Genomic DNA, 26,722 nt, shown 5'->3' with positions numbered 1-26,722 from the left:
TCGCTTGCCAAAGGGCACAAAGGGGCAGGCAGTGTGTTTCTTCCTTTTCTTCTTTCCTCCCGTTCTGCTAAATAGCTTGCTTTCTGGAAGGGCTTGTTTTTCGGAAGGGCGGGCGATGAATGGGTTTGCCTACGGGTATTTTGTTAATTTAAGAGCCCCCCCTCAGGCCTCTCTCTGCCCCTCTGCCCGTAGCGAGGAGCAAGTAGGGGCTGGCCCGCGCCCAGCCCCGGGGTGGCTTTCCCCAGCCCCAGGGGGAGCCAGCAGGAAGGCAGCGGCTGGCTGGTGTTCCCCTCACCAGCCTGCTCAGCCCTGCTCCTCGGCTGTCAAGTCACCGCGGAGCGACCGGGTGACAGAGCACCGGACCGGGTTGCCCAGAGAGGTTGAGGAGTCTCCTTCTCTGGAGATATTCAAAACCCGCCTGGATGCGATCCTGGGCAATGCGCTCTAGGTGGCCCTGCCGGAGCGGGAGCGGAGGGTTGGACTAGAGGATCTCCAGAGGTCCCTGCCCAGCTTGGCTGTTCTGTGACGGCCAGGGAATGGCCGTGCCGCTTTTCGTTAAGGGGCTGAGGTGCTCATACCCGTTCCTGTTGCCCTTGTGCCCTTAGTGCCAAGGACTGTCGCTGCAGGAGTTGGTGTGAGGGGTGGTGGTGGGGCAGCCAGAGGACTGGAAACGTGCGCGCGTGAGCCTTGGTCCTTGGGAGGCAGGGCTGTAGGGATGGAAGAAACAACCAGGAGCTCCCGAGTGGTGATCACGGAAAACCAGCTTTCCCTCTTGGTGACCGGTCTGGTTCAGGAGGTCCCTGTGCGCTGCCAGCTGGTGTTTCTGCTTCCCCTTCGGGAACTGTTTGCTCCCAAACACCAAAGCGATTGCATGTGGAGCTGCAATATGAACTAAGGAGTAGATGGAGAAGAGAAACAGTTTGGTTTTCCCCTTGGGTTTTATGTTTTGGTTACTCTCTGTGCCTGCAGTGCAACCTGCACAGCTCTTGTTAGGGATGGAAACGTTCCGCTAGTGCCAGGAGGATCTGTACGTGGCTTTGCATTTTTTGGTAAAACTCAGGAAAAATAGTGCCTGTTTAGCCTCTTAATTTCTTCAGAATAGAATTACTGGAAATCAGAAGGGTTTAACTACTGCTAAGCAGAGCACAGGCCAACAAAAAAATTGTTGGGGGGGCTGCAGATAGTAATTACATAGCAACTCTGGTGCTCGCCTGGGACTACTGAAGGATATGATCCTCGAGGTTTTTTTTAGATCTTACTTTTTTTTCCTGTGTGTTTGCCAAGTGGTGAGTTTTGCGGCGCGCCTCTTTAGCCAGCAAATCTGCCTCTGACATCTGTACTTCAGTTTTCCCAAGCGTAGGGGAAAAGAATTACCGTGTTTCCCTGTGTCTAGCAAACGCTCTCGGTGTTGGTCCTCTGAGCTGCTTGGAGCAGATGGTAGTAACTTTTCCTCTAAACCAAGTCAGATGTCTGTCTTATTTTGAGATGGATTTCTCTTTCGTATCCGCTTAAACTTAGTAGCTTGCTCTTCCTGCTGTAGTGATGAAGCAGACTGGTTTGAAGCCGAAGTCTGCCAGGAACTCCTCTTTTGTTTTGGAAACTCCCTTTTAACCAGAGGTTTAGGTTCCTGTATCTTCCTGGCGTTCGTGCTCCTTCTCTGGCCCAGCTGTTAGTCCTCTGATCAGCTGGGAAAGGAGTGCAGTTCTTCCCTCTGGAGTTTTGCTGTAAGGCAGTGTTAGTGAACAAGCAGGAGAAAAAAACTGGCCACTCCTTGGCAAATATTCTTGGGGGGAGGGGGGGAGAAAAAAGAGAGACAAATCCATTTATACCATCTTATTTCATTCTCTCCTTCTGATAGTGTTCGAACAATTAGAATAGGAAACCAGAGAGTCTCTTAGCAGGGACGAGGAAAATCCCCGACAGCGTTATGATCTCTGTGCTTCAGGAACGTTGGCTTGGTTGCTCCGTTCAGCAGCCCAGCGGACGTGCCTTCTCCCGGTGCTGTGCTGCTGTCCGTTCCCCTCCTCTGAGCAGGTTTGCTCTTGGGGCACTGAAAAGCAGTCCACGATGGTCCTGGCAGTAGAGGAAATAGTCTGAAGCAGCAGGTTCAGAGAGCCCCAAAAGTGCCATCTGCTCCAGGCCACCCCCCGTGCCTGGGGGTTTGCCTGGGCCCTGAAACGGTGCTGGGGCCGGTCGGTGCTGTGCAGCTCCGAGGGGCTGTGAGGGGCAGGTGTTCAGCCCCCTGTGGGGAGAGGGGCTCCGATTTTGTCCTTCTTGGTCAAAGATGGTGCCCTTAGGGGAATGTCTGTCATGCCCCGTGGCTTTAGGGGAGCCAAGGCGTGAGGAAGGGACGTGATGTTCAGGCCCAGCCCAAGCAATGTCGTGGGCAAAACAGTCTCAACTTGTGGAATTTTTACTTAGTAGACTTGATTGCTAATTAACACAAACTTCCAATCACTGACTTGGGTCCTGAGAAAAAAGAAAGGGTAAACAATTCAACAAACACTCCAGTAAAAACTTTGAGCCTAGGAAAGGGGGAGGAAACTTAAGGCCAACAGCTCTCCTCCCTGCTGCTGTGTCTCAGTTACCCTCAGTCCGTCCCTGTTCCTTCAGTGAGGTGATGGGCACTGCAGGAGGTTGGGGCTGTGTGCGTAAAGGTTACTGTCAGCCACTTCTCCGTGCTTTGTGTCTCTGGTGGTGTACTTGCTGCAGCATGGGTGCTCCATGGGCTGCGATCCCTTCAGGGGTGTCCGTGCCCCAGCATGGGTCCTCCACAGGCCCAAGTCGCTTACAGGGTTATCTGCTCCAGCGTGGGTCACCCACAGGCCGCAGTCCTTTGAGGGGCAGCTCACGGTGTGGGTGGCCCGTGGGTTGTGCTCCTTTCAGTGCTGTCCCCGCCCCAGTGCATGTCACCCGTAGACTGCGGTCCCTCAGGGGTGTACCTGTGCTGGGGTGGGTCACCCAGAGGCTGCAGTCGCTCAGAGGTGACCCTGCTCCGGTGTGGGTTGCCTACGGGCCACGGGCCCCTCGGAAGTGCACCCCTCTGGCGTATGGAGCACCTCCTTCCAGGAGCTTGTCTCCAGCCGCACCTCTCCTCAGCAGTCTCTCCTGCCACCTGTCTCCTGAAGTTTGTCTCTGCAGGTCTCCTCATGTATCTCCTGATGCGTCTCCTCCCTTGGTGGCTCCTGCTCTTGGTTAAATCTGTCTGAGCAGGGGCCCGCAGGTTCCTCTCCCTGGCTGACATGTTGGCGCGTGATGACTTATGCTGGTGTCAGAGCTGGCTGCGACTGGGTGCGACTGGACCTGGGCAATTCATAGCCTCTTCCCGAACAGGTCACCACTGCCGCCCCCTGCTGCCTGAACCCTGCAGTTTCTACCCAACGCAGCACTCGTGGGTGTACTAACTAGGTGCTCCTGCATGAACTGATGGGGCGCGTGTGAAACGCCAGGGCGCTCATGCATAAATGAACCGGGTGCTCGTGCAGGAGGTATTTGGGCCCTCAAATGTAAATGAGTTGGATGCTCATGTGCGAGCTATTGAGGCGCTTGTGCATAAATTTCCTGGGGACTCTTGTGTGAAATAACTGGATGCTCCTGCATAATTTGCTTGGGTGTTTATGCATGAAATAATTGGGTGCTCATGCCTAAGTTGTTTGGGCACGCATGCACCAGCTGGTGGCACGCTCAGGCGTGAATGCAGTGAGCCCTGCAGCTTATGCCCAGCACAGGAAGTCACACTGTTAGGCAGAGCACTGCTTTCTGCTAGCTGCCAGTCGGGGACGCGCGAGTGTCTCCATTCACGTGTCTCCTGTCTCGAGTTATGGCTGGCAAGCAAGGACCGAGCAGTAGTTCCTGCAAGAATTGGCCCAGAGCAAATCCAGGACAGGTCAGGTGTTTTCCTGGTTTTCCTGGAGCAGCTTGAGCTTCTGGCTGGTCAGAGCCTGCTGGTGAGGCTGCTCTGCTGTGAGTGGGGGCCTCTCCGCAATGCAGCGGGAGGTGGCCCTGGTCTCCAGCGTTGCTTGCCTGGACTGAAGGATCAGTCAGCCTCTGTCCTCATTGCTTCTGGCAAAATTATTTGGGCCAAGACTGCAGCCCTCCCGGGCTGCCTCAGGCTGTCCCTCATCTGCCAGGAGCTGCTGCCCCGGGCGGCTCCTCTGCGCCTGGAGCTGGGATTCCCTTGTGACCATGTTCCTGTGAGCATGACCCATTTGCACGGGGACCGTCTCCTTGTTTTGCATTTGTTCAGCAACAAGCACAGCGATCCCCTGTTCTGCCAGAAGAGCCCCCAGACTATAGAAATGCAACTAAATAAATCCAGCGCACGAGGATGTTGCACAGCATCCCACACTAGCATTTGTTCCACTACGTCTGAACAAATGGGTGCTGCTACGTTTGAGAAGATGTTGATGTTCTTGGCTGGCTCTGGAAAGGGAGTAAAAATTTGTACTCTATGTTAAGTAAAAGCTGATGACTGGATGCAGTTAGGCCGTGCCAGCGTGGATTTTACAGTCAGCTCAATAAAGTGACTCTCTGTGTTAGTCCCTACCTGCCCAGACTCTAATAACGCCTGATTTCCAGGGTCTGTCTTCTGTTGAAATTTTCTCCTGCCCAGTAGAGGGGAGCTGAAATGTTCCTTTAAGATATGAACCGGGTGTCTCCCCTTCACCTGACCACCTGTTCTTATGGCACGCTTAAGACTGGAGCAGGTTTGAGGTCTGCAGTTTTTGGTCCAGCTTTGTTGTGCTTGGAGAAGGAGTGCCAAAAGGACTTTGTGGAGGGAGCAGAGGGGAAGGCACAGACGAGCACGTACAGAGGTGAGGAGTCTGCAGAAGGCTCCTTTTTGGAGGAAGTCAGGCAAAAAGGCAGAGGCAAGAGAAGGCCAAGCCAGCCGCCTTGAGCCCCGTGCCCTCTGGCTCCGGGAGCAGGGAGGGGCTGGGAGCCGCTGCTCCGGCCACGTTGGTGACCAGACCCCTGCGAGGGAAGCAGGTGGAGGGCAGTGACAGAGGGAGGTGGGGTGCTGGGGCACCTCGGGGTGCCCTGCCCTGCCCTGCCCTGGGTGGGTGGGGCCTTGGAGCCTGCCCTTATTGGCTGGCAGGCCTTTGTGATGTGCAGGGGTGTGCCTTTGTGATGCGCAGGGGTGTGCCCCAAAGCCGGCCCTCATTGGTCGCAGCCGTCTGTGATGTAGGCGGGCGTGCCGGGCCAGGCCCTCATTGGCCGCAGCGCTCTGCGGCGGTGAGGGTGGTGTGTAGGAGTGGGTCCCTGCGGTCCCGCTCTGCATCCACGTGGGGCTGGCGCAGCAGCGCTGTCCCTGGCCCGGCGCCATGTGGAGACTCCAGGCGCTCCGAGGTGAGGGGCCGGGGCCCGCGGGAGACCCCCCGGCGCTCAGCGCCACCGGCTGGGGCCGGGCCGGCTGTTCCTGCCGCTGCGGGAGCTCCCCTGAGCCTGGCGACGGCTCCTCGGGGAACGCCTCCTCCTCGCTCCCGCACGGCTCCGCCGGGCCCTCGTTTGACGGACTTTCCCGCCCCAACCGCAAGGGAGAGGGGACCGGAGCAAAGTGTGCAGGGCCGTCACCCGGCCTCGGGCTCTCCCCCAGCACTGCAGGGGACCTCAGTGCTGGCTCACGAGGAGTCGGGCCTGATGGGCCTAGTGGCTCCAGCACCACTGGCCTGTTCGGGCAGCAGAGGCCGTGGCTCCAAACCCGCCAGGCTGCGGGTGTTATGTGCACAGCGTGGCTGAGGGGGGCCAGGAGCCTGTGGGGTGGGGGCCGACCTTCGGCTCCAAGCAGGGCCTCTCGGAGCAGGGCTGTGCGGGCCATGGCCCATCAGGGTGGGAGGATCTCCAGGTATCTCCGAGGATGGAGGTCCCACAGCCTCCATGAGCACCTGCTTCCCTGCTCGGCCACCCTCCGGGGAACAATTGTTTCCTAACGTTTAACGGGAATTTCCCGTCTCCCCGTTTGTCCCTGCTGCCTCTCGCCCCATCACCAGGCGTTTCTGAGCAGAGCGTCGCTCCGTCCCCTCTGCACCCTCTGCTTGGGAGCTGCTGGCAGCAGCGCGCTTCCCCCGGCCTTCTCCAGGCTGGCCAAAGCTGGCCCTCGCGGCCTCTCCTCGTGTTTACTGTGCTCCGGGCACCAGCCCTTTGCAGCGGTGGCTCTTTGCTGGACTCGGCCCAGCGTTTCCTTGTCTGTCTCGTAGTGGGAGCTGAGAGGGGACCAGCGGGCGGGGGTGGTCTCACGAGGGCCAAGCAGAGGGGAAGAGTCGCTGCCGTCGCCCTGCCGCGAGCGCAGCCTGGGCTGCCGCGTTAGCGGGGAGCGGAGGGGTTTCTCTCCCGGCGGGGGAGGCGTTTTCCCCGGGCTGGTGCGGACGGCTGAGGCCAGCAGAGCTGACGCTCGTCCTCTGGTCTCGCCTTTCAGGTCTCTTCACTTGCGGAGGTTGCTGGTCCCGACCTCGCGTGGCCGAGGATGGAGGCAGGGCGGCAGAGTCCGTCCCTGCAGCCGTCCCCACCTCTGCTGACCTCGTGATTTCTCTGTGCAACCGCCTGCAAGACGAGGAGGTGAGGCGGGGGTGTCGCGCTGGGCTGCGCGTGGGTTCGCAGGCGCCCGGCAGGGCCCCTGGTTTCCCAAGGGGGCCGCTGCCCTCCCGCGAACGGGGCGTGCTGCAAACGCTGCCGCTGGCGGGCCCCGTGTCCGCAGCTGTGGGGCTCCCTGGCGGTCAGGGACAGCAGGGCCGACCTGTTCCCTTCTGGGCTGTGTCCCCAGGGCGACAGGGCGGAGACTTACCGAGAGCTGGAGAGAGTCTTGCAGGCCGAGGATGGCCGCTTGCAGAGCGCTGTCCTGGGCAGAGCGATCGCAGCGGCTTCGAGGGACATGAGAGCGGCGCAGGTGAGCTGCTCCTCTCTGAAGGCAGCCAGGGGCGCCCGGCTGGAGCCGGGCTCTGTAAACCGCAGGAGGGCTCTGCCGACACGTCTCGAGCGCTAAGACCCGTCAGAGGTTGCCAGCCGCCCTGGGGCAGCTCCTTCCCCGCGGATCTGCCTCCGCGAGAGCTGCAGAGGGAGCGGGGAGTGGGAGCAGCTCCCTGAGCCAGCAGCGCCTGCGCCCAGGGCTGGTGGCGGAGCTGGGACGTGCAGGGCCACGATTTGTGCACCAGCAAGTGTTTCCCGGAGGGAGAGGCCTTGGGGGCTCGTGGCTGCAGTGGATTTGGGGGCGATACCGGGAGCTGCGCAGGGAGGTGGCCGAGGCAGGAACCGAGGGCTGGAGGCAGGCGGTGGCCGCCGGCGCGCTCAGCCTGTCCGGCTGCCTCGGCCTTTCTCCTGCTGAGGGGGAATTCGTTGCTCTCGCCAGGGTGTGACGGAGGACGTGCGGACGGCCGCCAGCGACGTCCTGGTGGCTCTGGCCCGCTCCCACTTCGACAGCGTCATGTATGAGCTGCAGTGCCACCTGAGGGCCCTGGGAGAGATCTCCGAGGACTTTGTGTTTGTCACCTTGGGCAAGCTGGCCAGCAGCTACGGTAGGGCCCCTCGGCCTCCGGCTCGGGGCTACGGTCTGCGGTAACCGGGAGAAGGGATCCTCCCCGTCCCCCAAATGCTCCGTGCTGAACTGGAGTGCTACGGACGGGATGGGCGGGAGAGGCAACGTGGCGGGCTCTGCCCCCGCCGCCCTGGCAGGCCCCCGAAGGGCTGCCCCGCTCTCCGCTTCGGGGCAGGCCCCAGCACCCTGGTGCCCTGTCGAGTCCCTCCCCGTGCTGAGGCCTGCCCCGGCCCCTCGGGCAGCTTGGTGCCCCGCTGGCCCTCCAGCGCGTCCCCGGGGGCCCGGCAGCCCGCGGGCTCGCCCTGCCGCGCTGCCCCGGGGTTTCCCCCGTGCGCTGCCCCAGCTTCCTCTGACGACGGCCGCTCTCTGTGCCCCTGCCCCTGCCCTCTGTGCAGCCCTGCGGTGCGTCCCCTTCGTGGGAATGACGCTCTTCGCCGTGCTCACGATGCTGAGCCAGGTGGGGAGCAGCCGGACCCTGCGCGCTGTCTGTGGCGGTGAGTGTCGGCCCCGCGGGGAGGGGAAGGGCCGGAGCAGCCCTCGGCGCCCGGGGCTGTTGCTGGGCCACGGCAGGGCCGAGCCTGCGGCGAGGTCAGGCCTCTGCCATCCCCACCAGCATCAACGGGGCGAAGCAGGATCTGAAGCCCAGGAGGTTTCTGTGGGCGGGAGGTGGGGGCGCTCAGCGCAACGGTGCAGAGGCCCTCCTGGGCCCTTGCCGCTGCCCCTGCTGCTGCGCTTTCCTCCTGGTGCGACCTCCCATCGTTGGAGCTCTGCCCAGGCTCACTCGCGCCTTCTCCCTGCAGGGCAGGCTGGTTTTGTGGGGTTCAAAGAGAGCGGGCGAGTATTGGGGAAGGTTTGGGCAGGGAGGCAGTGAGAAGTGCAGGGGGGACCAAGGCTGTGAGGAGGAGGAACGGGAGTGATGGGGAGGAGGCGAGCAAGAATGCAGCGTTTCAGTCCCGGCATGTCAAAGCGTTGCACGGCTTGTCCTTGGAGCCAGACCCGGTCTCCTCCAGTCTCCTCCGCGCGGCAGACTCTGACGTGATCCTTCTGCCTTGTCTCGCTGCAGTCCTGGAGCAGTGGTCGAAGGCCGTAAACACCTACCTGCGCGACTGGGAGAAATGCCCCTTCCCGCGCATGGGGCAGGCCCAGTTCTGCAGCAATGTTCACCCGCTCTTCTGCCACGTGGTGGGGAGCTGGCTGGGCTGCGAGGAGGAGGAGGTGAGAACGGCTGCCGTGGCAGCCCCGCGGCGGCAGCAGCAACATTGGGGTCCGTCTGTCTGTCAGCATGAGGGCCGTGTGGGAGGAGAGGCGCCCGGGGAGGGAGCAGGGTGTCTGATGCAGCACCCAAAGCCGGGCCCTGCCGATGCTGGTGGCAGGCGACAGGCAGCGTGCGGGACTGCATCTTCAGCCGCTGCCCGCGCCCAGGAGCACGGGGCCGGGGGCCGCCCTGCTGGGACCCAGCCGAATCCGGGGCCTTTGGGCAGGGCCGGGGGGGCCCGGGGCTGGGGACGTGCCCTCTGCTGTGGAGCAAGCCCTCGTCCTCCAGGGGAAGCAGGGAAACGCCTGTCTGTGGGGAGGGCAGACCGTGTCGGGGCGGAAGGACCTTCAGCCCTGATGAAGAGCGTCTCACTGCCCTCCGTGCAGGTCAAGCAGGCGGTCCTGGGGGCGATGGCTGCCATGATGGGCCTCCTCCTGCACGAGGAGGAGCACCGGGAGCAGGTGTGGGCGCAGCTCCCCTGGCTCCTGGGCCAGTATCAGCAGGTCCAGGACACTTTCCGGGTGACCAAGGTGAGGTGTCACAGTGGGGCTCGGTATGGCCATGGGGTCTGTGCACGTGCTGCAAGGTTTCAGGGGGCTGTGGGGTGCCTGGAGGAGCCGGGGCCCCTTGAGAAGAAATGGAGAGGGCAGGGGAGGCTTGAGGCCTCCTGGGCTTCTCGGGCAGCACCAGAGCAGCGCAGGTGGGGCCGAGAGGGAGCTGAGCGTCCTCGGGGCCCAACCTCCTTGGGAAGGGAGGCCTCGAGCCGTGTCCCGAGAGCACCGTGGGCGCGAGGGGCTCTGCTGTAACGCCTGGGCACCATCCAGCCGCGTCTGGCGGGGAGGGGAGGTCTGAGGGGTGTGAACGTCGTCCGATGGGCTCTGCGCAGAGGAGAAGCCCTCTAAGGCTGCTGCTGGGAGGGAAGGACACACGAGAAGCCCCGTGCAGGAGGGTTTGGGTTTTTCTCCTGGGGGCTGGAGTTGAGGAGTTCATCACAAAGAGGCTGGATTTCCTTTCTTAAGACGTTGCTTTAGGTGACAGCGCCTGTCTTCCTCCCCCGTTCCCTTGCAGGGTCTGAGTTATTTTCTTGAGACTTTGGGGGAAGCGAAGATCCTCATCCCCAAGGACAAGCTTCAGGCCATCGGCACTGCTGTGCACAGCCAGGTAAGGGCAGCGTGACCTTGTGCCGCTTGCGCTGGGTGCAGCAGACCTGATTCGCGTGGCCAGGAAGGTCCTGCTGGACGGCCGGGCAGAGCGTCCTTCCAGGAGGACCTACCTGAAGGCTGGGTCCATGCAGACTGTAGGGAGTCGCCTCCCGTTCCGGTGTCTGGAGGCTGTTGTAGAGCTGGTTGTGGCTGCTGCGCGCAGGCTCAGGGGAGAGCCCAGCTCACCCAGCAGTTTCCCTCCCAGCCCCGTCACAGCTCTCTGGAGCCCAGAGACCCCGAGCGCAGCGCAGCGTTTGCACCCGCTCAGCCCTGGGCAGCCCGGCCGCCCCAGACCTCTGGATGTGCCCAGCGCCTCGGTGGGGTGGGCTGGGCTTTGGCTGTGGGTCGCGTCCCGGGGCTAGGCCTGCCTTGGGAGTGAGGGAGGGGGAAAGCGAAAGGTTGGGGAAAGGGTTCATCTCCTCGAAGTTCGGCATCCCGAGTTGGCCACCAAAGCCCCGGCACTTCCCTCTGGGCTCCCTCTGGAGCTCCGGAGCGAAGCAAGGGTGATCCACTGCATGAGGCGAGGAGCTGCGGTCGCGGGGCGAAACGTCCCTCGGGGACGCATCTCTCTCTCCAGGGAGTCTGCGGCCGGCCCGGGGCGACTCGCTCCGACTCAGGCAGCCGCTTTGCAGCTGTCCAAAGCTCCCGGGGAGCCGAGAGCGGAGGGAGCAGTTTCTTTTCCGTCCGCTCAGTCCTGATGCTCTTTTCTCTGAAACGCACCTTGTTCCCACAGCTCAGTGATGAAAGCAAGCAGCACAGCGGGGACCACCGGTCGGAGCTGACCTACTGCGTCCTGCTGCTGGGTGAGGGGAGGAGACTCCGCGTGACACCGCTGTGCCCTTGCCGCTCTCTCCCAAACCTCTGAAATGGGGGGAAGACACGGGCAGCTAACACAGAGCACGAATTTTCCCTGGCAGCCCGAGTTTGCCCTGAGGACACGGTGGCTTTTCTGCACTCGCAGCTGGGCAGCGGGAGCGAGGCCGCTCGCGTGGTGTCCTTGGAGCTGCTCAGAGCCCTGGTGCGCTCTGCAGGTCAGTGCTGCGAGGCGCAGTGAGGCCGGCCAGGGGTTTGGGCTGCCGGGCTGGGGGCAGACACGGCTGCAAACACCCAAAACGAGCTGCAATGGGCTTGTCCCCAGCCAAGCTGCTACGTGGCTGCAGGGACAGGGATCTGACAGGGCAGCTGTAAACGGTGACACACCAGTGATGGCGCCCGACGCTGGGTGACGGGGCAGGGGCACGAGCTACGTGTCCCCATCGCGTTTCTGCAGTGCTCCGTGTTGTTATAGCAGTCTGTCGCGTCACACAGTTGTGTCTGTAAAGGGAGTCACTCGGGGACTCTGCTGCTTCCTCGGCCGTCACAGTCTCGTGCCCGGTTTTCTGTGCCGCTCGGGTGTGAAAGAGCTGGGAGCTTTGCCAGCTCCCTGCTGAACCGAGGGCTCTGCCTCAGCGCCCACCTCTCCCCGTCTTTTCCAGCAGCGGAGGGAGGACAGCGCCTGCCCCTGCTTGTGCAGGCGGTGCGGTCTGTGCTGAGAGACCCCAGCAGGAAGGTGAGCTGGTTGGCGAGGGGCGGCACCGCGGTGGGTGGGCGTCAGAGAAAGCTTTCCCCCGGGGCAGAGCCTGGCCAGCCCCAGCGGGTCGGGGTCAAGCCTAGACGAGCGTTTCCCTGTGGAAATTTCCCTGCAGGGCAGTGACCGTGGGAGCAGAGGGGTCTCCTGCGCCCGTGTAGTCTCCCCATGGGGCAGATGGGCTGGGTGGGTGCGAAGGCGTCTGCCCCTCGGCTTTCGAGCTTGAGGGGGGAGGGGGGAATATCTTATCTTATCGGGGGATAACTGCAATCTCCTCCCTGGCAGGTGGCGAGGGCAGTTCTGCGCTTCACCAAGGAGCTGCTCAGCTGCAGCGTCCAGAGCTGCTCGGCCTGGGATCTGGTGGCCCACGTCTTCGCCACGTTCAGCCAGGCCTCCGGCAGACTGGTGAGGGCAGAGCGTGACGCTTCGGCTTCGCTCTGTGCCGGGGTGTCCTGGGAGCCCCTGCGGGCGCCCTGGAAATGGGGAACCCCCCTCAGCAGGGCTGCAGTCAGCGGTGCAGAGGGCTGAGCGGCGTCCCCATCGCCGTTCCTGGGGGGGATCTCGGAGGGTGCCGGGGGAGCGCTTTGGCCTCCCACCAGCGCGTAGCAAATCCCACTGCGGCGCTGACTGTTCGCCCCGAGAGATGAGCGGTGCTCACCGACTCTGTGGCTGGAGCCCGTCCCGGCGAGGGGATCCTTGTTCGCAGCTTTGCTCTCGGGCTGCCGCTGGCCCCGACTAAGGACGCTGGCGAGCGCCCCGACGGGCAGCGGGTCTCCCTGGTTGCAGCCTGTCTAGTCCTTCCTTGGCCGGGGACCTGGCCCCTCCTCTGGGCCTCTGTGCTCTCTCCTGCCTCGGGAGACGGGAGACGGGTGCTCCCAGGGGACATCACAGCAGCGCTGGGTGGTTCCCGCTTCACCTCCCGTCTCAGGGACAGGGAGTGACGCTGGCGTTGTCCAAACCGTGTCTTGCAGGTGCAGGGAAACCTTTCTCGGGCAGAAGCACAGGAAGCAACAGACCTTCAAGCCCTGTGCTTGGACATCCTGGGCTCTGTGGACGTCTCCGTCAGGGGGATGACCAAAGTAAGTCGTCCTGCGCCCTGCTGCTGCCTCCCTGCCCCGCTCTCCCCCAACTGCTCCCCAAACAGGCCCCTATGTGCACAGGGCGAGCGGAAACGCAGCCCGTCGTTTCCCCCTCAGAGCTAAAACGAGCTCTTGAGCTGGCGGTGGGGCGGGAGCCCCAAAGTGCTGAATTGCCTCGTTCTCGTCTGCAGCTCTTGTGGCCGCGGCTCCTGCAGTACGTGGTGCCAGCCCAGTACACGGGCACGCTGGTGCCCCTGTCCCAGTGCCTCCGAGAGCTGGCCGAGCGCCGGCAGAGAGCAGGGGACGAGGAGGGAGAGGAGGAGGCCGATGTCGTGGCCTCCCGGGAGCGAGGTAGGAAGCCAAAACCATTGCCATGTGCTCTGCCGGGCCGTGCAGGGGCCGGGGACGCCCTGCCAGACGCAGGCGGGAGGCGGGAGCGAGGACGGGCAGAGCCGTGCCCCTCTGGCCGGGGCGAGGGAGCTCTGTGCCGCGTTTCCTCGTGCCCGGCAGAGACGCCTCGCTCGACTGCTGGCAGCTTTCTGCTTGCGGCCCGGGAGCATATCCCAGCCGCGCTGGAGCTGCCTGCACCTCCGTCTGCTCAGCCCTGGGGAAGCCCCGGCACAGGGCTGCGGCAGCGCAGCCGGTCAGCAGCCCGTGGGCCGCGCGGGGGCTGCCCGAGCTGAGAGGGGCCGGGTATGGCAGTCGCGCCGCTCTCACCGGCCTTTCTTCCTCCTCGCAGCCAAGCTGCCGACGCCGCAGGCCCTGCTGGCTCGCCTGCTGGTGAGTAGGGGCCCGGGGAAAGGGCTTTCGTGGCCTCGAGGCGACGGGAGAGGTCGAGGCAGAGCCGCTTCACGGGCCGGGGCCGGGGCCGGCAGCCTCCGGGGAGGAAGAGGCGTGCGAGAGCGAGTCGGAGCCACCCCTGCCCCGCGGGGACCCTGCTGCTGGGCGTGGAGAAGCCAACGCCGGCGGCTCCCAGCCGGGGCGGAGCGACCGCCCTCCCTCCGGGGAGAAGCCGCGGCTCTGGCGGCCGCCCCGAGCCCAGGTCTCGCCTGCCCTCTCCCAGGTGCTGGCGGCGGCTCCTCACGCCGGCGGCGGCTGCGGCGTCGCTGCCCTGCGGCTGCTGCAGGCCCTGCCGGGAGCGATCCACGGCGCCGTGGGGATGGTGTGGGCCGTGAAGATCCCCTTCCTGCTGCAGTACCTGGAAGGTAAAGTGCCGTCGGGGAGGAAGGGGCTGGGGAGGCCGAAGGGGAGGCAGGAAAAGGCAGCGTCCAGGCGTGAGGGAGGGGAATCGGCCCTGGGTTTCTCAGCGCTTGCTCTGCGGCCGCTCGTCTGCCAGGGAGCGCGCGCTGACGCCGAGGGCAGTAACGCCCAGGAGCGGTGCGTGCGGGGGCCGGGGCCTTTCTTGCCCGTCAGGGCCACGAGCAGGTTGTGCAGCCCCCCGGCGTCCTTGCTGGGTGGGTGTTTGGGAGGGCCGGGCTCGGCGCTCCTGGGGGTGGGGGAGACGTGTCGGGGCGAGAACGCGTGAGTGTGGTCCGTGCCCTCGTGTGACGGCCTGGTTTGCCCTGGGAGCCGCAGTGGAGCGAGGGGGATTGGGCCCGGCGGGTCTGTGAGTGACCCCGGCCCCCGGCCCCAGGGTCCGCCGGGCGTCTGGGGCCTGGCAAAGAGTTTGGCGCCGGGGCTTGAGCCTCCCGGCTCGGGCCCCTTCTGGCGTGGGAGCCGGGGGGTGTTGCAGTGCCAAGGAGACCCCTGGGCTCCTCTGGTGCTAAGTGACGCTGAGCGTGTCTTGCTCTGGCTTTGTAGGGAAAAGCGAGAGCTGCCTGGACTCTGCCGAGTGGGAGCGCCTTCTGCTTAAGGTGGAGCGCTGCTGCGAGGGCAGCAAATGACGCTGGGAAAGAGGGGGAAGGTGTGGGTGGGAACTTCCCCAGGAGCAGAGGGAGCCTAAGGAGGAGAATGCCAGTTTAGTTTAGAAAAGAGGAAACGCCCACAAGACGCCCTGAAAACGCCCAGAGGATTTTGTTTTGCAAAGGGCTCTGGGTCACAGAGGGTCGTTTCCTGTTCTGCCGTGTCACATCATTCCGCTTTGTGAGCGGCTCTGCGGGACGCGGGCCGTGACCGGCATAGCCAGGGAGCTGCCACGTGCAGGCTAGCGCCAGGCGTGCCTTGAAGTCCCTCAAGAAGAATGATCTCCCAGCGCCCAGAGAAATAGAAAATCCTCTGTATGAAACAGGGAAGGGAAAAGAGGACGAGATGTTTTGGGCTGTCTCTTGTGGAAAGCCGCCGCCCCTGGGCAGAAAGGCAGGATTCACTGAACCCGAGCGATGGCTGCGGGATACGTGTGCGCCACCGGGCCGGTCGCTGGGGCTCCCTGCGCGGAGGGAGGGAGAGAGCAGGAGCAGCGGGCGCCTGGCGAGCAGCCCTCGCCCAGGGGCCGGGGAGGGTTTGCTTCAGCTTGTGCTTCCCCTAGTTCCTGAGGACGTCGCTGGAGACGATCGAGAGCCAGGCCTGGACCATGGGCCTGAGCTTCGAGCTGAGCCAGCAGAAGGGCAGCTACCCCCGGCTGTCCCGGGAGCAGGTGGGTCCCTGCCGAGGCCTCGTTTCTGCTCCCGTTCCCCGCGGGCGCTGGCGCAAGAGCCCGGGACGTTCCCTGGGCTGCGCCTGCAGATATTGCCCTCTGCGGGAGGGCCGGGCTCCCTGGCTCCCGTCCCTTCCCCACGCAGGCTTTTGTCTCCGCGCCGGCGGGCAGCGGGGCTGGGCTGAACGGCCGGGCGCCGCAGCCGGCTCCTCATGCCTGGCGCGGGCTCGGGCGTCGCGGCCCCGCTCCGTCCCGCCAGGTTGTGCGTGACCTCGTCTGGGGTGGCCTCTTCTCTTCCAGGCCTTCCTGTACAAGGCTATCGGGGTGTCCCTGGCAGTGTGTCCGCACGTCCCCTACGTCCGCGCGGAAGTGAAGAAACATCTACTGAGAACAAATTACTTGGAGGCGTCTGAGAGAGAGGTGGGTTTCCTCTTCTCCCCTTGCTTTCCGCCGAGCCCCTCCGTGTTCCCAGGGGAGCGGTGATCTCTCCCAGCAGAGCGCTCCAGGCTCTTCCGATTTCCGTGTCGCTGCTCTTTCCGTGGGATGATATGGCAGGTGTCGCTCGGAGCTTGCTGTGGCTGAGTGTCCCTTTCTCTTGTGTTGCAGGGGATGATTTGCGTTGTAGGCGGCTCTGCCGAGAGCCACTTCCACCTTGCCTTGGACTTGGTGCAGGAGTTTGGCTCTTCCATGGAAGAAAGACCAGTGTCGGGGGTTTTCAAGCGCCTGAAGGTAGAGGATCGCGGGTGTCTTGGCTTCTTTTTCCTCTGCCTTTTTTTCACTTGTAAAGCAGTAGCAGCCCAGTGGTGGCTGCTGCATGGAAAGCGGGGCAGCTCCTTCGTTGGGAGGCAGCGGGAGCTGGGGTCCACGGAGGTGCTGGGCTGACGTCTCGTGGCTTCTCCCACGGCCCAGGAATACCACCAGGGGAAGAGAGCAGGGACACACATGGCGCTCATGCTGGCCTACAGCCGGATCGCGCTCTGCGCCCCGCGGGAGCAGCTCCTGGCCCGCGTGGAGAGTGACATCGTGAGGGGCATCCTGCAGCACTACCGCGCCAGCTGCCAGGTGGGTGCGCGGGTGCAGGGCCGGCCACGCCGAGGCGCCGCCTGCCCCAGCTCGGCTCCGAGCTGGAGCTCGCCACGACGGGCCGTCTCGTAGCAAAGAGCCCCGAGGAGGGGTCTGTGCTGAAGGCCAAGTCCCAAACGCAGCCCGTGTCCCTCTGCGTGTCCCTGTGTCCGCGTGGCTGCGTGCGCTGCGACCGTTCGTTGCCTCTCACCATGTCCCCCTTCGCCTTGCAGGTGCTGGGCTTCACCATCTCCACCAAGGTAAGTGCTGCCCGATGGGGCCTTGCTTCCTGCCCTGGCCGCGCACCTTTCCCATCGCCGGCGTGCCGGGCTCGCTCTCCCGCTCGCCGGGCCAGGGTCCGGGGTCTCCTTGCAGTCGGTTGCCGGGAAAGCTTGTGCCTTCCCGGGGGGAGCTTCCTCCAAGGAGGGGAGAGGAGGTTTCCTTCCTCCGACCCGCGCGCCGAGCCCATGTGCCTGCGGCTCCTGGAAGATGCAGTGGTCGTGCGCTGTGCTTTGGGGCTGGCCGCCCCGCCGTGTTCCCCTGCCAGCCTTTGGCCCGGTGAGGCGTTGCTCATCGGTGCCGCTGTGTTTCTCTCTCCTGGGCCGCAGGACGTGCAGCTGAAGCTGACCCTGGTCCAGAGCGTCGCCGAGGTCAGCCGCGCCATGCAGGGGGCAGGGGGCTCGCACCGCGTGGAGCTCTCCTCCAAACGGGAGCTGCTGGGCATCCTGCTGGTGAGTGCTGGGGCCGGGACTGTCCCGCCAGGGAGTTTGGGGCTGAGCCCCGAGACCGGTTGCCCCGAGGCGTGATGCTCTCCCTTGGCTGTGCGCGGCCCCTTGAGCGCCCTGAGGCTCGGGGCCTGTGGGTGCTGGCGCCCGGTGGCTGTCGCTGGGGAGAGCAGTGGGTCTGTCCCCGGTGGGGCGGCTGGCCGGCCCCGGTGCCGCTGTGGGAGCCGTGCGGGTGCCGAGGGCGTGCGCCGGGGCAGGGCGAGCAGAAGAGCCTGTTCCCGGCGGGAGGGCTCTGGGTCGCTGCCCGCTGCCCACGGTGCGCGTGTCTCTGTGACCTGCAGGGCTTGGTGAAGGAGGAGCCCCGGGATTGCCTGGCGTCCCCGCTGCGCCAGGAGGCGTTTCTGGCCCTGGGGCACTTGAGGTAGGCTCTTCCCGCCAGGGCTGGGGGGGCTGTGGTTTGACCCGCTCTGGGGAGGGGTAGGAAGCCTCTTTCCTGTCTTCCTTTTTCTCTGCCAGCAAACTGAAGCCGTCGCTGAGCCGGGAGGAAAACCGCGACCTCCTGGATCAGTGTTTGCAGAGCGCGATGCCCCTGCCTGCCCCGGAGCAGGCGGAAGAGGAAGGGGCGGCAGCGGCGGACGCTCTGCGCGTGCAGGTACCTTTTGGCCCTTCTGTCCCGGCCTCTCCGGGGGATCCCCCAGCAGCAGGCGCTGCGCGCTGCCCCCTCCGGCTGCGCTGGGCGTCTCCGTGTGCGGCCCAACGCCCGTCCTTCTCTCCCGCTCTCAGCAGACCATGGCAGCCCTCGGCGAGCTGGTGACAGCCCTGCTAGAGGAAGACCTCACCTCCGGCTGGTGCGCAGAGATGCTGCACGTGAGTATCCGGGGGGCGTCGGGGGAGGCGTCCCCGGCGTCGGGTGGAGGGTGCACGGGGAGAGCTGGGCTGTGCAGTCGGCAGGGTCAGCGCGTCTGCGCTGGTGCCCCCCGCGAGCGGCTGACGGGGTGGCAAGGGGCCGGCGCCCCCGGCTGCCGAGTCCCAGCTCCTCGGCGGGACTCTGCGTGGGAGGGAGACGCTTGGGGTGGCGGCGGGCAGGCCGGGGAGGCCCGTTGGGAGACAGGTCTGCTCTTGCCCAGGTGCTGGAGTACTGGCTCACCTCGGCCAAGGAGTGGGAGCGCGAGAGGGCCCTGCAGGCCTGCGCCCAGCTGCTGGGCGCTTACGAGGAGCGATTCGAGCGCACGGTGAGAAGGGACCCCCGTGCGCCGTGTCCCCACTCCCCGCGGGCTGCGGCCCCGGCAGGGAGCTCTGCCCCGGGCCAGGTGCTGGGTTTCGGGTCTCCTGGGCTGTGGGGCTGCCCCGCTGGCTGCCCCGCTGCCCTGCCCCGGCTCGGACGCCAGCACAGCCGGGAGAGGGAGATCGGCCATCGGGGCCGCCCGCGACCTTCTTGTCGGCCTTCTGTTTCCCCAGGGAGAAAAGTCTTTCGAGCTCTTTGGCTCCATGGTGGGACTGCTGGCGCCTTTCGTCTGTGACTCGCCGGCCGCGTCCCGCCAGCGGGCAGGGGCCTGCCTGGGCCACCTGCTCCGCATCCGAGGTGAGGGCAGCCCCCGGCCAGGCTCGGCCAGCCGGGCCCCTGTGCCCCCGGGGGCCCGACGATCGCGCGGGGCCGGGCTCCGTTCCTCCTTCGTCCCGGCCCGCGGGCCAGAGGTGGGGTCTGCGTCGCCATCACGGCCCTTTTCTCCTGGTGCTCGCTGCAGGCAAGACTCTGGACTCGGGGGCCGAGGAGGACGAGGTGCAGCCCTTGTGCCAGCGGCTGAGCGCCCCAGACGCCGAGGCTCAGCTCCAGGCTTCCTCCAGACTGGCGAAGGTACCTGGCCCCGACAGCGCGGGGGGAGCCGGTGCCTGGGCTCCCGGGCAGCTGCCTGCTTCCCGGCCGGGGCCCCGCTCCGTTTTGGGAGAGCTGTGGCACTGGGCGCCGGGGGTTAGCGAGCAGCAAGCGGCTGTCGAGCGTGTCCGTCCTTCAGGCGCGCTGGGGAAGGAGGAGAGGCCACGGGGGGGGGGTGTGCACACGTGTGGGACCGTCACACACCGCACGGAAGCACACATACCCACCCGTCTGTGGGAAAAGAGGTGCTGGAGGGAAGCCGGGAAGCTGCTCTGCCTTCTCTTTCTGGTCTCCTGCCCGTTCTCCCTTTGCTGGGTTTAACACGTACTTGTTTGGGCGTCCCGTGTATCGAGCCGTGCGTTTGCGGGGGGTCGGCGTGCGCAGCGCCTGCGCGGGCTCTCAGCAGCTCTGGCATCCTGAGGGCCTGGCCCCGGGGGCGGGCAGGGTGCAGGCTTTGCGTGTGAGCAAGCAGCGCCCGGGGAGACACTTCCAGGCCTCTGGGCCGCACAGCGCTCAGCCAGCCCTGCCTGCCCGGCTGCCCTGGGAGGCGGTCGCACCCGCCAGGCCTAGCGAACTGGCCCGCCGCCCCCCAGCGCCCGAGTCTCCTCTCCTTTCTGAAGAGCCGGAGCAGACGTGTGACGTGGTCTCTCCTGTTTCTGATTTCTCCCCAGATCATCTGCAAATACATCCCCGAAGCGCAGGCTACGGATTTCATTTCTGCCGCCCTGGACGGGATGCTGTCGGTCAGGTCCGCGTGCGCTCAGGCAGCTGGCGAGTGGCTGGTCACCTTCCTGGAGAAATGCGGGGGGCAGCTCTCCACGAAGGTGAGAGAGACACCTTTTCCCTGGGGCTTTGGCCTTCCCGCCTCGGCCGTTGCCCTGCCCCTTGTGCCCTCAGCCCTCCCTGCCCCGGGCCCGAAGGGGGACGGCACCCATCTGCCTCCAGAAGAAGGGGGGTTGTGGCAAACTGTTGGTGTCCCAGGCCCTGCCCCGGGAGGAACAGGACGTTGACGCTGGGGGTTTCTTCCTCCTGACTCCTGGTGCTGCTTGGGGTTTCTTACACGCTCGCTAGCACAGTCCCCTTCCTTGCTCGTTGGTCCTTGGTGCCCAGCTCCACGCACTGCCCGCGTTTTGCTCTGTGCATGGTGCCTTTTCTGATGTTGGGTGGCTGTTGTGGGTCCTCGTCGTTCTGCCTGAGCCTGGCTGTGCCAGCCCCGGGGCGGCGTTGCTCTCGGGAGCAGTCATGGCCCCTTTGTTGGTGATTCGTGCCTGTGGCCCTGGGGCCCGGTCCCATCCGGTGCCTGCACGGTCACAGCCTCTGCTGCCCTCCTCCGCTCGGGCTCTGCTGCGCTGGGGTTTGGGTCTGGGGCCACAGGCAGGTCCCTCGGCCCAGGGCGGCTCCTCAGTGTCGCCCTTGGTCGGCAGCAGAGATGTGTCCCCGTGGCGGTCCAGCGTCCCCCCGCCGCGGCCCAGAGCCTTCGGGCTTTAGGGCTGGATCTTGAGAAACGGTCGGGGAGCAGGAATTGCTCATCGGCCGAGTGGGGTGCTGGGCTGTGCGGGAGGACGAGGAAAGGATGGGCAGGACGGCTCTTTTGGTCTTCGTTCAGGTGCCGGAAATCCTGAGCATCATTTACATCCGGATGCCGACCATGCAGCAGGACACCCTCCGACGCGTCCTCTTGGAGGCGGTGTCCGTGCTGGCCCTCTACCACCCCGGGGCCGTCATCGACAGCCTGCTGCAGAAGCAGCTGCCCATGGACAGGTACGCGCAGTGCCCCGGCCCCGCGGGCAGGCAGGACCCACCGCCGACGGGGCGAGCAGGAGCCAGCGGAGAAGCCGGTCCTGCTGCTCCGGGGGGAGAAAGCCTGAGCGCGGCAAGAGCCGACGGCCAGAGCCCGGCCCGCGCCAGCCCCTTGGAGGCCAGGAGAGCGTTTGGCCGCCGCCGAGGTGGCATCGCAGGTCGCAGAGCCCGCGGGCTCACGGGGGAACTTGTGCTGCCTTGCAGCGGCACCGTGGAGCTGTGGCGGGTCCTGGGGAGGAAGTTCTTTGTGCAGCAGCTCCTGAGGGCTTTAATGGAAAAACTGGAGCGCTCGGGAAACGACCAGCCCAGGAGCAGCTCTGCGGAGGCTGAGGCAGACGACGGTCAGGCTGCGCTGGAGCCGCTCAAGGTGCGTGCGCTGGCAGACGCGTTTCTGCAGCTTCGCATCGGACGTCCTAACAACCCTTCAGGCTGAGGGAGTTTTGTGCACGTTGCGACCCCCCCGAGCCCCCGGGGTGCCGTGCTGGGCCCTTCGCAGCGCTGGCAGCGGGGGCAGCCGAGACCGTTTGCTGCTGCCAGCCTGCGGGGCTGCTGCGGAAAGCCGAACTGCGGACAGCAAAGGTCCCCGAGGCGGGAGGGGAGGGTGGGAAAAGGCCTTGTTTTCACAGGCCGTTGCTGGTTGAATTTCTCTGCAGATCACACGTGCCATCGGCGAGGTGGTGTCGACGCAGCAGACCCCGGAGGCTGTGCAGCGCTTGCTGCCGGAGCTGCTGCCGGTGCTGCTGAAGCAGATCAGCGCCACGCTGGGGAAGGAGATGCCCTTTTCCCAAGTCAGCACCCGGGGAAAGCTGTTCCTCAAGGGACACACGAGTGATGACAATCCTTGCAGGTAGGAGCCAGCGGGACAGACGCAGGGGCTGGGCTTTGGTCCCCGTAACCGGGCCACGTTCGCTCACGGCCCCGAGGCAGCGCTTTGGCCTGCCCCGTCTCCTACGCGGCCGGTACCGCCGAGGGCTCGGGCCTTGCCTGCCGCGTCTCCTGCCTGCGGGGTGTCGTGCCTTTCCCTCTGCCCTGCTGCCCCTTGGAGAAGGGACGGGAACGAGCGGGATAAAACCCGGCGTGGCGCCGGCCAGGCCAGGCTGCCCGCGAAAGGGAGGTGGCCGTGGCCTGCCTTTGGGGCCGGGTGACCGGGGCAGCCCGGGGCCCTGGGAACGGGGCCTCTGGCGCGAAGTCTAGAGCCTGGGGGTTTCTAGTGCGATCGGTGAGTTCGGGGTGCCAGGAAGGATGAAAAGGCCAGTTTTCTCACAGCTGGGCAGACGCCAGGGTGGTGAGATGTCATTTTGGGGCGCGTTGCGTCTCCCCGGGGGAGGCTGAGCTCGAGGGAAGGATCGCCTCGCAGGCGGCGGCGTCTCCTTAGCTCTGCCCAAGGAGCCTGTTGCGGTGATGCAGGACTCGCTGCTCTTCCCCCCAGGCTTTCCCTGGAGACCCTGGAGGTGGTGCTGCGCACGAGCCTCGAGGAGAAGTGGCTGCGGCTGCTCCGGAAGCAGGGAGCCTGGGCCGCCCTGGAAGACCCGCGGGCTCACCACGACGGCGTCTGTCTCCTGACCGGGTGAGGGCCCGCGGAGGCGCCTCGCTGCCCTGGGGGGGCTGGTGGGACCCTTCCCCTGGCCTGGCCGTCTCCGAGTTGCCGAGCGGAGCCTGCGGGGGAGCGGGTGAATTTTGGGGCTTGAGGCCGGGTGCCTGCCTGCGTAACCGCGTGCCGCCTGCCTGTGCTCTGCGCGCAGCGTGCTGCTCCGCGCCGGGACCGTCTCGCTGCCCGTCGTGCTGGTCCTGACGCAGTGGCTGGAGGCCCCGTCGTCCAACCTGCGCGTCATGGCGGCGGCTTTCTTTGCGGAGGTGAGAGAGGAGGAGGGAGAGGCAGGTTTAGGAGGGGTTTTCTCATGACGCTGCTCTTTGGGGAGGTGCCGGCAGCAAGTGTCGCAGTCGAGGCGGGAGCGGATCCCCCCGTAGGAGGCTTCCCGGGAGCTGCCCTTCCCCGGCCCCTGCCGCGTCGCTCCCCCGCGCCGCGGCCAGGGATGTTCTTGGCCCTGCAAACCGCTCGCTCCGGGTCCCCGTCGCTGCTGCCGGGGCAGAGGACGGACGGGCGGGCGTTCTGTCAGCGACCCCTTTCCAGGGCGTCCCCGACCCCAGCCGGGACGGGCTGCCAGGTTGCCTGGAGCTCCGCAGCTCTGCTGAGCGGCCCCGGGACCCAATGAGAAATCCTCTCCGGAGGCCGACCGCCCCAACGTGGGCGCCCTGGGGCCCGGGGCAGCGCTGCCCTCGGCCTGGGCCGGGCGCAAAGGGAGGCGGCCGGGGGCCGGGGGCCGGGGGCGTCAGGCCGGGCTCGTGGGGCTTCCTCGCGCGGCGCCCCGGGCGGGCGCTGTGGCCGGGCCTGGTCCGCCTCCGTCCCCGGCTGCTGACGGCCGGGTCGCTGTGCTGCAGCTGATGAAGGACCCAGCGGCCCAGGCCAGGAGGTGCCTTCAGCCCGTCCTGGGGGCCTTGGTGGAGAAAGCGCGGGACCCGAGCAGCACGGTGCGGCAGATGGCAGCGCGCGGGCTGGGCAACGCGGTCAGCGGCGCGCCGGAGAAGGTGAGAGGGGCTTTGCCCCGCAGGAAACGCGGCCCCTGGCCGGAGAGGTGCAGGCGGAGAGCGGCGGAGGGGTTGGCGAGGAGCCTGGGCAGAGCAGCAGAGGCAACCGGGGGCCTTTCCCCCGGGCGCGCTGCGTCCTCGGGCGTCAGCCGGGCTGCAGAGGGGGCGGAGGTGCCGCCGGGAGTCTCGGGCTGCCCCCTGCTCGGGGCCGATGCCGGAAGCTTGGGCCCCGGGGCAACGGGAGAGGCGGGCGGTCGGAGGCAGGACAGCGAGAGGCTGGTGCGCGCGTTACAGCTGCGGAAGCGCAAGGGAGCCGTCCTGGCGGCGCTGCGGAGGGGCCTGGAGGACGCCTCGGCGGAGGTGGTGGCCGAGAGCCTGCTGGCGCTGGCGAAGGTGGTCGACGAGCTCCGGGGGAAGGCCGTGGGCTCCGCCTTCAAGGACATCACCAGGGCCACGAGGGCGTTCTTTGATGCTGTAAGCGAGCGGCGTCGCCTGGCGCCCGCTCGAAGGGTCCCTGGCGGGCTGGGCGCGGGGCGGCGCGGGCCAGGGCAGCTCCGCAGCGGGAGGGTTCGGGCAAGACACCGATGTCTGGGCGAGACGGAGGCGGCGCTGTTTGTGGCCCCCCTCCCCTCCCCTCCCCTCCCCTCCCCCGGGGGTCCTTTCTGAGGGCGTTGCGCTCGACCGGCAGCGCTCGGGGGTTACAGAGCAGTCGTCCGAGGGGTCCCCGCCGCCCGCCTGACGGCCGGGGGCGCTGGGTTGCAGGAGCAGGCGTCGCTGCGCTCGGCGGCCTTCACCCTGTACGGGGTGCTGGCCGCCGCGGCCACGAGGCGGTGGAGGCCCTTCTTCGCCCGGGAGCTGGGGAGCACGTGGGCCAGCCTGGTGCTCCACCTGCGCGACCCGGACGCGGGAGCCGCCACGGTGAGAGCCCGGGAGCTGGCGCGCGAAGCAGCCGGCAAAGCCGCGCGGCGCCGCGCGGACGTTTCCGCCCTCCCTGCCGGCAGCGGTGCCGCGCGCAGGGGGCCGCGGAGGGGGCCGGGGCAGGCTCCCTGCTGCCGGCCCCGCGTCCGGGGCGGCCGCGACAGGGCTGGGCTCTCTCTGCCAGGCGTGCCAGGGCGCCCTGCGGCTGTGCGCGCCGCTCCTGGAGCTGAGGAGGGTGCGGCAGGGCATCGCCGTCGGCACCAGGCTGAGCGCGGCCGAGCTGCAGGACGCCGTCTGCAGCCTGCTGGTGAGGAGCTGCGCGCCCCGGGGGCCGTGGGGGCCGCGGGCAGGGACGGAGGGAGGGCGGGAGGGAGGGGGCGGGCGATGCACCCGCCCGCGGTGCCCGGGCCGTGGGCGCCGCGGGGGCGTTTTCGGGCGAGCAGAGGAGGACACGCGTGTGCCCGCGTCCCCCAGGCCCAGGAGAGCCGCGAGCACCAACAGAGGCTGTACGTCGCCGCCAGGCGCTGCTTCCTGGAGGGCTGCGCGGAGCTGCGGGCCGCGGCCCTCGACGTGGCCGGTGAGCCGGGGCGGCGTGGGGTGCGGGCCGGAGGGGCGGGAGGTGCGCCGGGGCGGCGGCGCCCACGGGGCCGTGGGGTGGCGGGTGCTGGTGCCCGGGGGGCGCCTCGAGGGCCGCGGCCCCCCGGGCAGCCGGGGCCGGCGCCTCCCCGCCGCGCGCTCCGGGCCGGGGCGGCGGGCAGCGCGTGACGCCGCGCGGTGCCCTGTGCCGCAGGCGTCCTCGTGGAGCACGCGGGCACCGAGTGGCTGCCGGGGCCGGAGGCGACGCTGCTGGCCGCAGGTAGGCGACGGGCCGGGGGCCGGGGGGCTGCGGGCGGCCCCACCGGCAGCAGGGGCGCTGACGCCGGTGCCGTTGCAGCTCTGCGGGCGCTGCGGGGCGACGGGGACGCGCGGGTGCAGCAGGCGGCCGCTCGGCTCCTCCGCGACAGCGGCCTCGAGGGAGCGGCGGGCGCCGCCGAGCCGCAATAAAGCCGGGCCGAGCCGGGCCGGGCCGGGCTGCTGTGTGCGCCGGGGGCGGGGCCTCGGGCGGGGCGGGGCGTCTGCGGGGCGGGGCCTGGGGCGGGGCGGGGCGTCGGTGTGGGCGGGGCTGCGGCCCCTTGGCGGCGCCTGCGCGGCCCCCGCGGCCCCCGGAGCCGCGGGAAGCGGCGGCGGCGGCGGCGCTCGGTGTCCGGGGCTCCCGGCCGGGCCGGGGCCGGTGCCGGTGCCGCGGGGCCCAGGTAAGCGGGGCGGGGAGGGACCGGGACCGGCCGGGGCGGGAGGCGGCCGGTGCCCGGTGCCCGGAGCCGGAGCCGGGAGCCGCGGGGCGAGGAGGAGCCGCAAAGCCCGAGGGGCCGGAGCCCGGTGCCGCCCGGCCGGGGCTGCCGGCGGGGAGGGTCCCCCAGCCGCGCTGCCCGGCGCGGCCCGAGCCCGGGGCCGGCAGGGGAGGGGAGGGGGCTGCCGGGGCGCGGGGCGCCGCAGGGGGGTCCGGGGCGGCCGGGGCTCGGGCGCGGGGCCGAGTCCTGCCCGGCCGCTGCGCCGGCACCGGCCCGGGGCCCCGAAGGGGGGCGGAGGGGGCCGGTCGGGGGAGCGGGAAGGCCAAGGGCTGCGGTTTGGGGGCCCGAGGACGGGTTCAGCGGCTGCGGGGGGGCTCGGAGTGCGTTTCCGAGCCCGCGAACAGCCCCCGAGCCTGCTGCGGAGCCCCAGAAATGCAGGGTTTAGCCTCGGTTGTTCAGCCCTGCCTTCTGGGGCCTCCAGAAACATGTCCCTGGGGCTGTTGTGGGGCTTGAAAAGGGGAGGCTGAGGGGGCTGGCTGGGGCTTAAGAGGGGAGACTAAATCCTGCATTTCTGGGACTCACAGCCAGGTCCAGTGGGCTGCGTTGGGGGCTCGGTGTCCATTTGTGAGCCCCCAAAGCAGCCCCCTGGACCTGGCCTTGAGCCCCAGAAACGCAGGCTTTCCAGAGGGGAGTTGGGCATTCCTGGGCCTCAGAAAACAGGTTCATTGGGTGGTTTGGGGGGCTCGGAAAGGGAGGCCGAGTCCTGCGTTTCTGGTGCTCAAAAACAGGTTCAATGGAGTTGTTTCAGAGCTCAGAAACAGAGGCCAAGTGCTGTGTTTTTGATGCTGGGAAACAGGCTCACTGGGCTGTTTAGGGGCTCAGAAATGGAGGTTAAGTCCTGCGTTTGGGGGTTCAAAGACAAGTTCAGTGGGCTGCTGTGGGGGGGGGCCCAGTGTCTATTTCTGAGCCCCCCAAAACAGCCCACTGGACCTGTTTTTGAACCCCAGAAATGCAGGATTTCAAAATGGCATCCTGCATTTGGGGGCTTTGGAAGACAGGTTCAATGGACTGGTTTCAGAGCTCAGAAAGGGAGGCCAAGCGCTGCTGTGTTTTTGGGGCTCTCAGCCAGGTCCAGTGGGCTGCTTTGGGGGCTCGGTGTCCATTTCTGAGCGCCCCCAAAGCAGCCCCCTGGACCTGGCTGTGAGCCCCAGAAATGCAGGCTTTCCAAAG

General features: G+C 66.8%; 1 protein-coding gene across 1 annotated transcript; it reads left to right on the top strand.

The window, feature by feature from the left end:
- The first annotated feature begins 6,532 nt into the window (after positions 1 to 6,532).
- On the top strand, positions 6,533 to 25,225 carry LOC138067064 (maestro heat-like repeat-containing protein family member 2B). Its single transcript, XM_068941022.1, has 41 exons — positions 6,533 to 6,552; positions 6,758 to 6,880; positions 7,340 to 7,505; positions 7,921 to 8,019; positions 8,589 to 8,740; positions 9,167 to 9,310; positions 9,849 to 9,941; positions 10,716 to 10,785; positions 10,900 to 11,013; positions 11,458 to 11,531; positions 11,835 to 11,954; positions 12,521 to 12,628; positions 12,820 to 12,979; positions 13,368 to 13,408; positions 13,692 to 13,833; positions 14,429 to 14,481; positions 15,093 to 15,200; positions 15,501 to 15,620; positions 15,807 to 15,929; positions 16,110 to 16,262; positions 16,496 to 16,522; positions 16,871 to 16,993; positions 17,329 to 17,408; positions 17,504 to 17,639; positions 17,771 to 17,854; positions 18,115 to 18,219; positions 18,446 to 18,569; positions 18,733 to 18,842; positions 19,532 to 19,684; positions 20,467 to 20,621; positions 20,865 to 21,027; positions 21,314 to 21,507; positions 22,090 to 22,227; positions 22,403 to 22,514; positions 23,100 to 23,246; positions 23,541 to 23,724; positions 23,914 to 24,164; positions 24,349 to 24,471; positions 24,639 to 24,741; positions 24,955 to 25,020; positions 25,099 to 25,225. The coding sequence occupies exons 2-41, from the start codon at positions 6,866 to 6,868 to the stop codon at positions 25,206 to 25,208; spliced, it is 4,743 nt and encodes a 1,580-aa protein (XP_068797123.1). The 5' UTR covers positions 6,533 to 6,552; positions 6,758 to 6,865; the 3' UTR covers positions 25,209 to 25,225.
- The last annotated feature ends 1,497 nt before the right edge of the window (positions 25,226 to 26,722 follow it).

This window comes from Struthio camelus, chromosome 4 (assembly GCF_040807025.1).
Source record: "Struthio camelus isolate bStrCam1 chromosome 4, bStrCam1.hap1, whole genome shotgun sequence".
Taxonomy (NCBI): Eukaryota; Metazoa; Chordata; class Aves; order Struthioniformes; family Struthionidae; genus Struthio; species Struthio camelus.
This window is presented reverse-complemented; position numbering and strand designations above follow the sequence as displayed.

Coding starts and splice junctions, on each gene's coding strand:
- LOC138067064 (XM_068941022.1), top strand. Junction 9,942..10,715: donor GCACTGCTGTGCACAGCCAG/GTAAGGGCAGCG, acceptor TTGTTCCCACAG/CTCAGTGATGAAAGCAAGCA. Junction 24,742..24,954: donor CGCGGCCCTCGACGTGGCCG/GTGAGCCGGGGC, acceptor CCTGTGCCGCAG/GCGTCCTCGTGGAGCACGCG.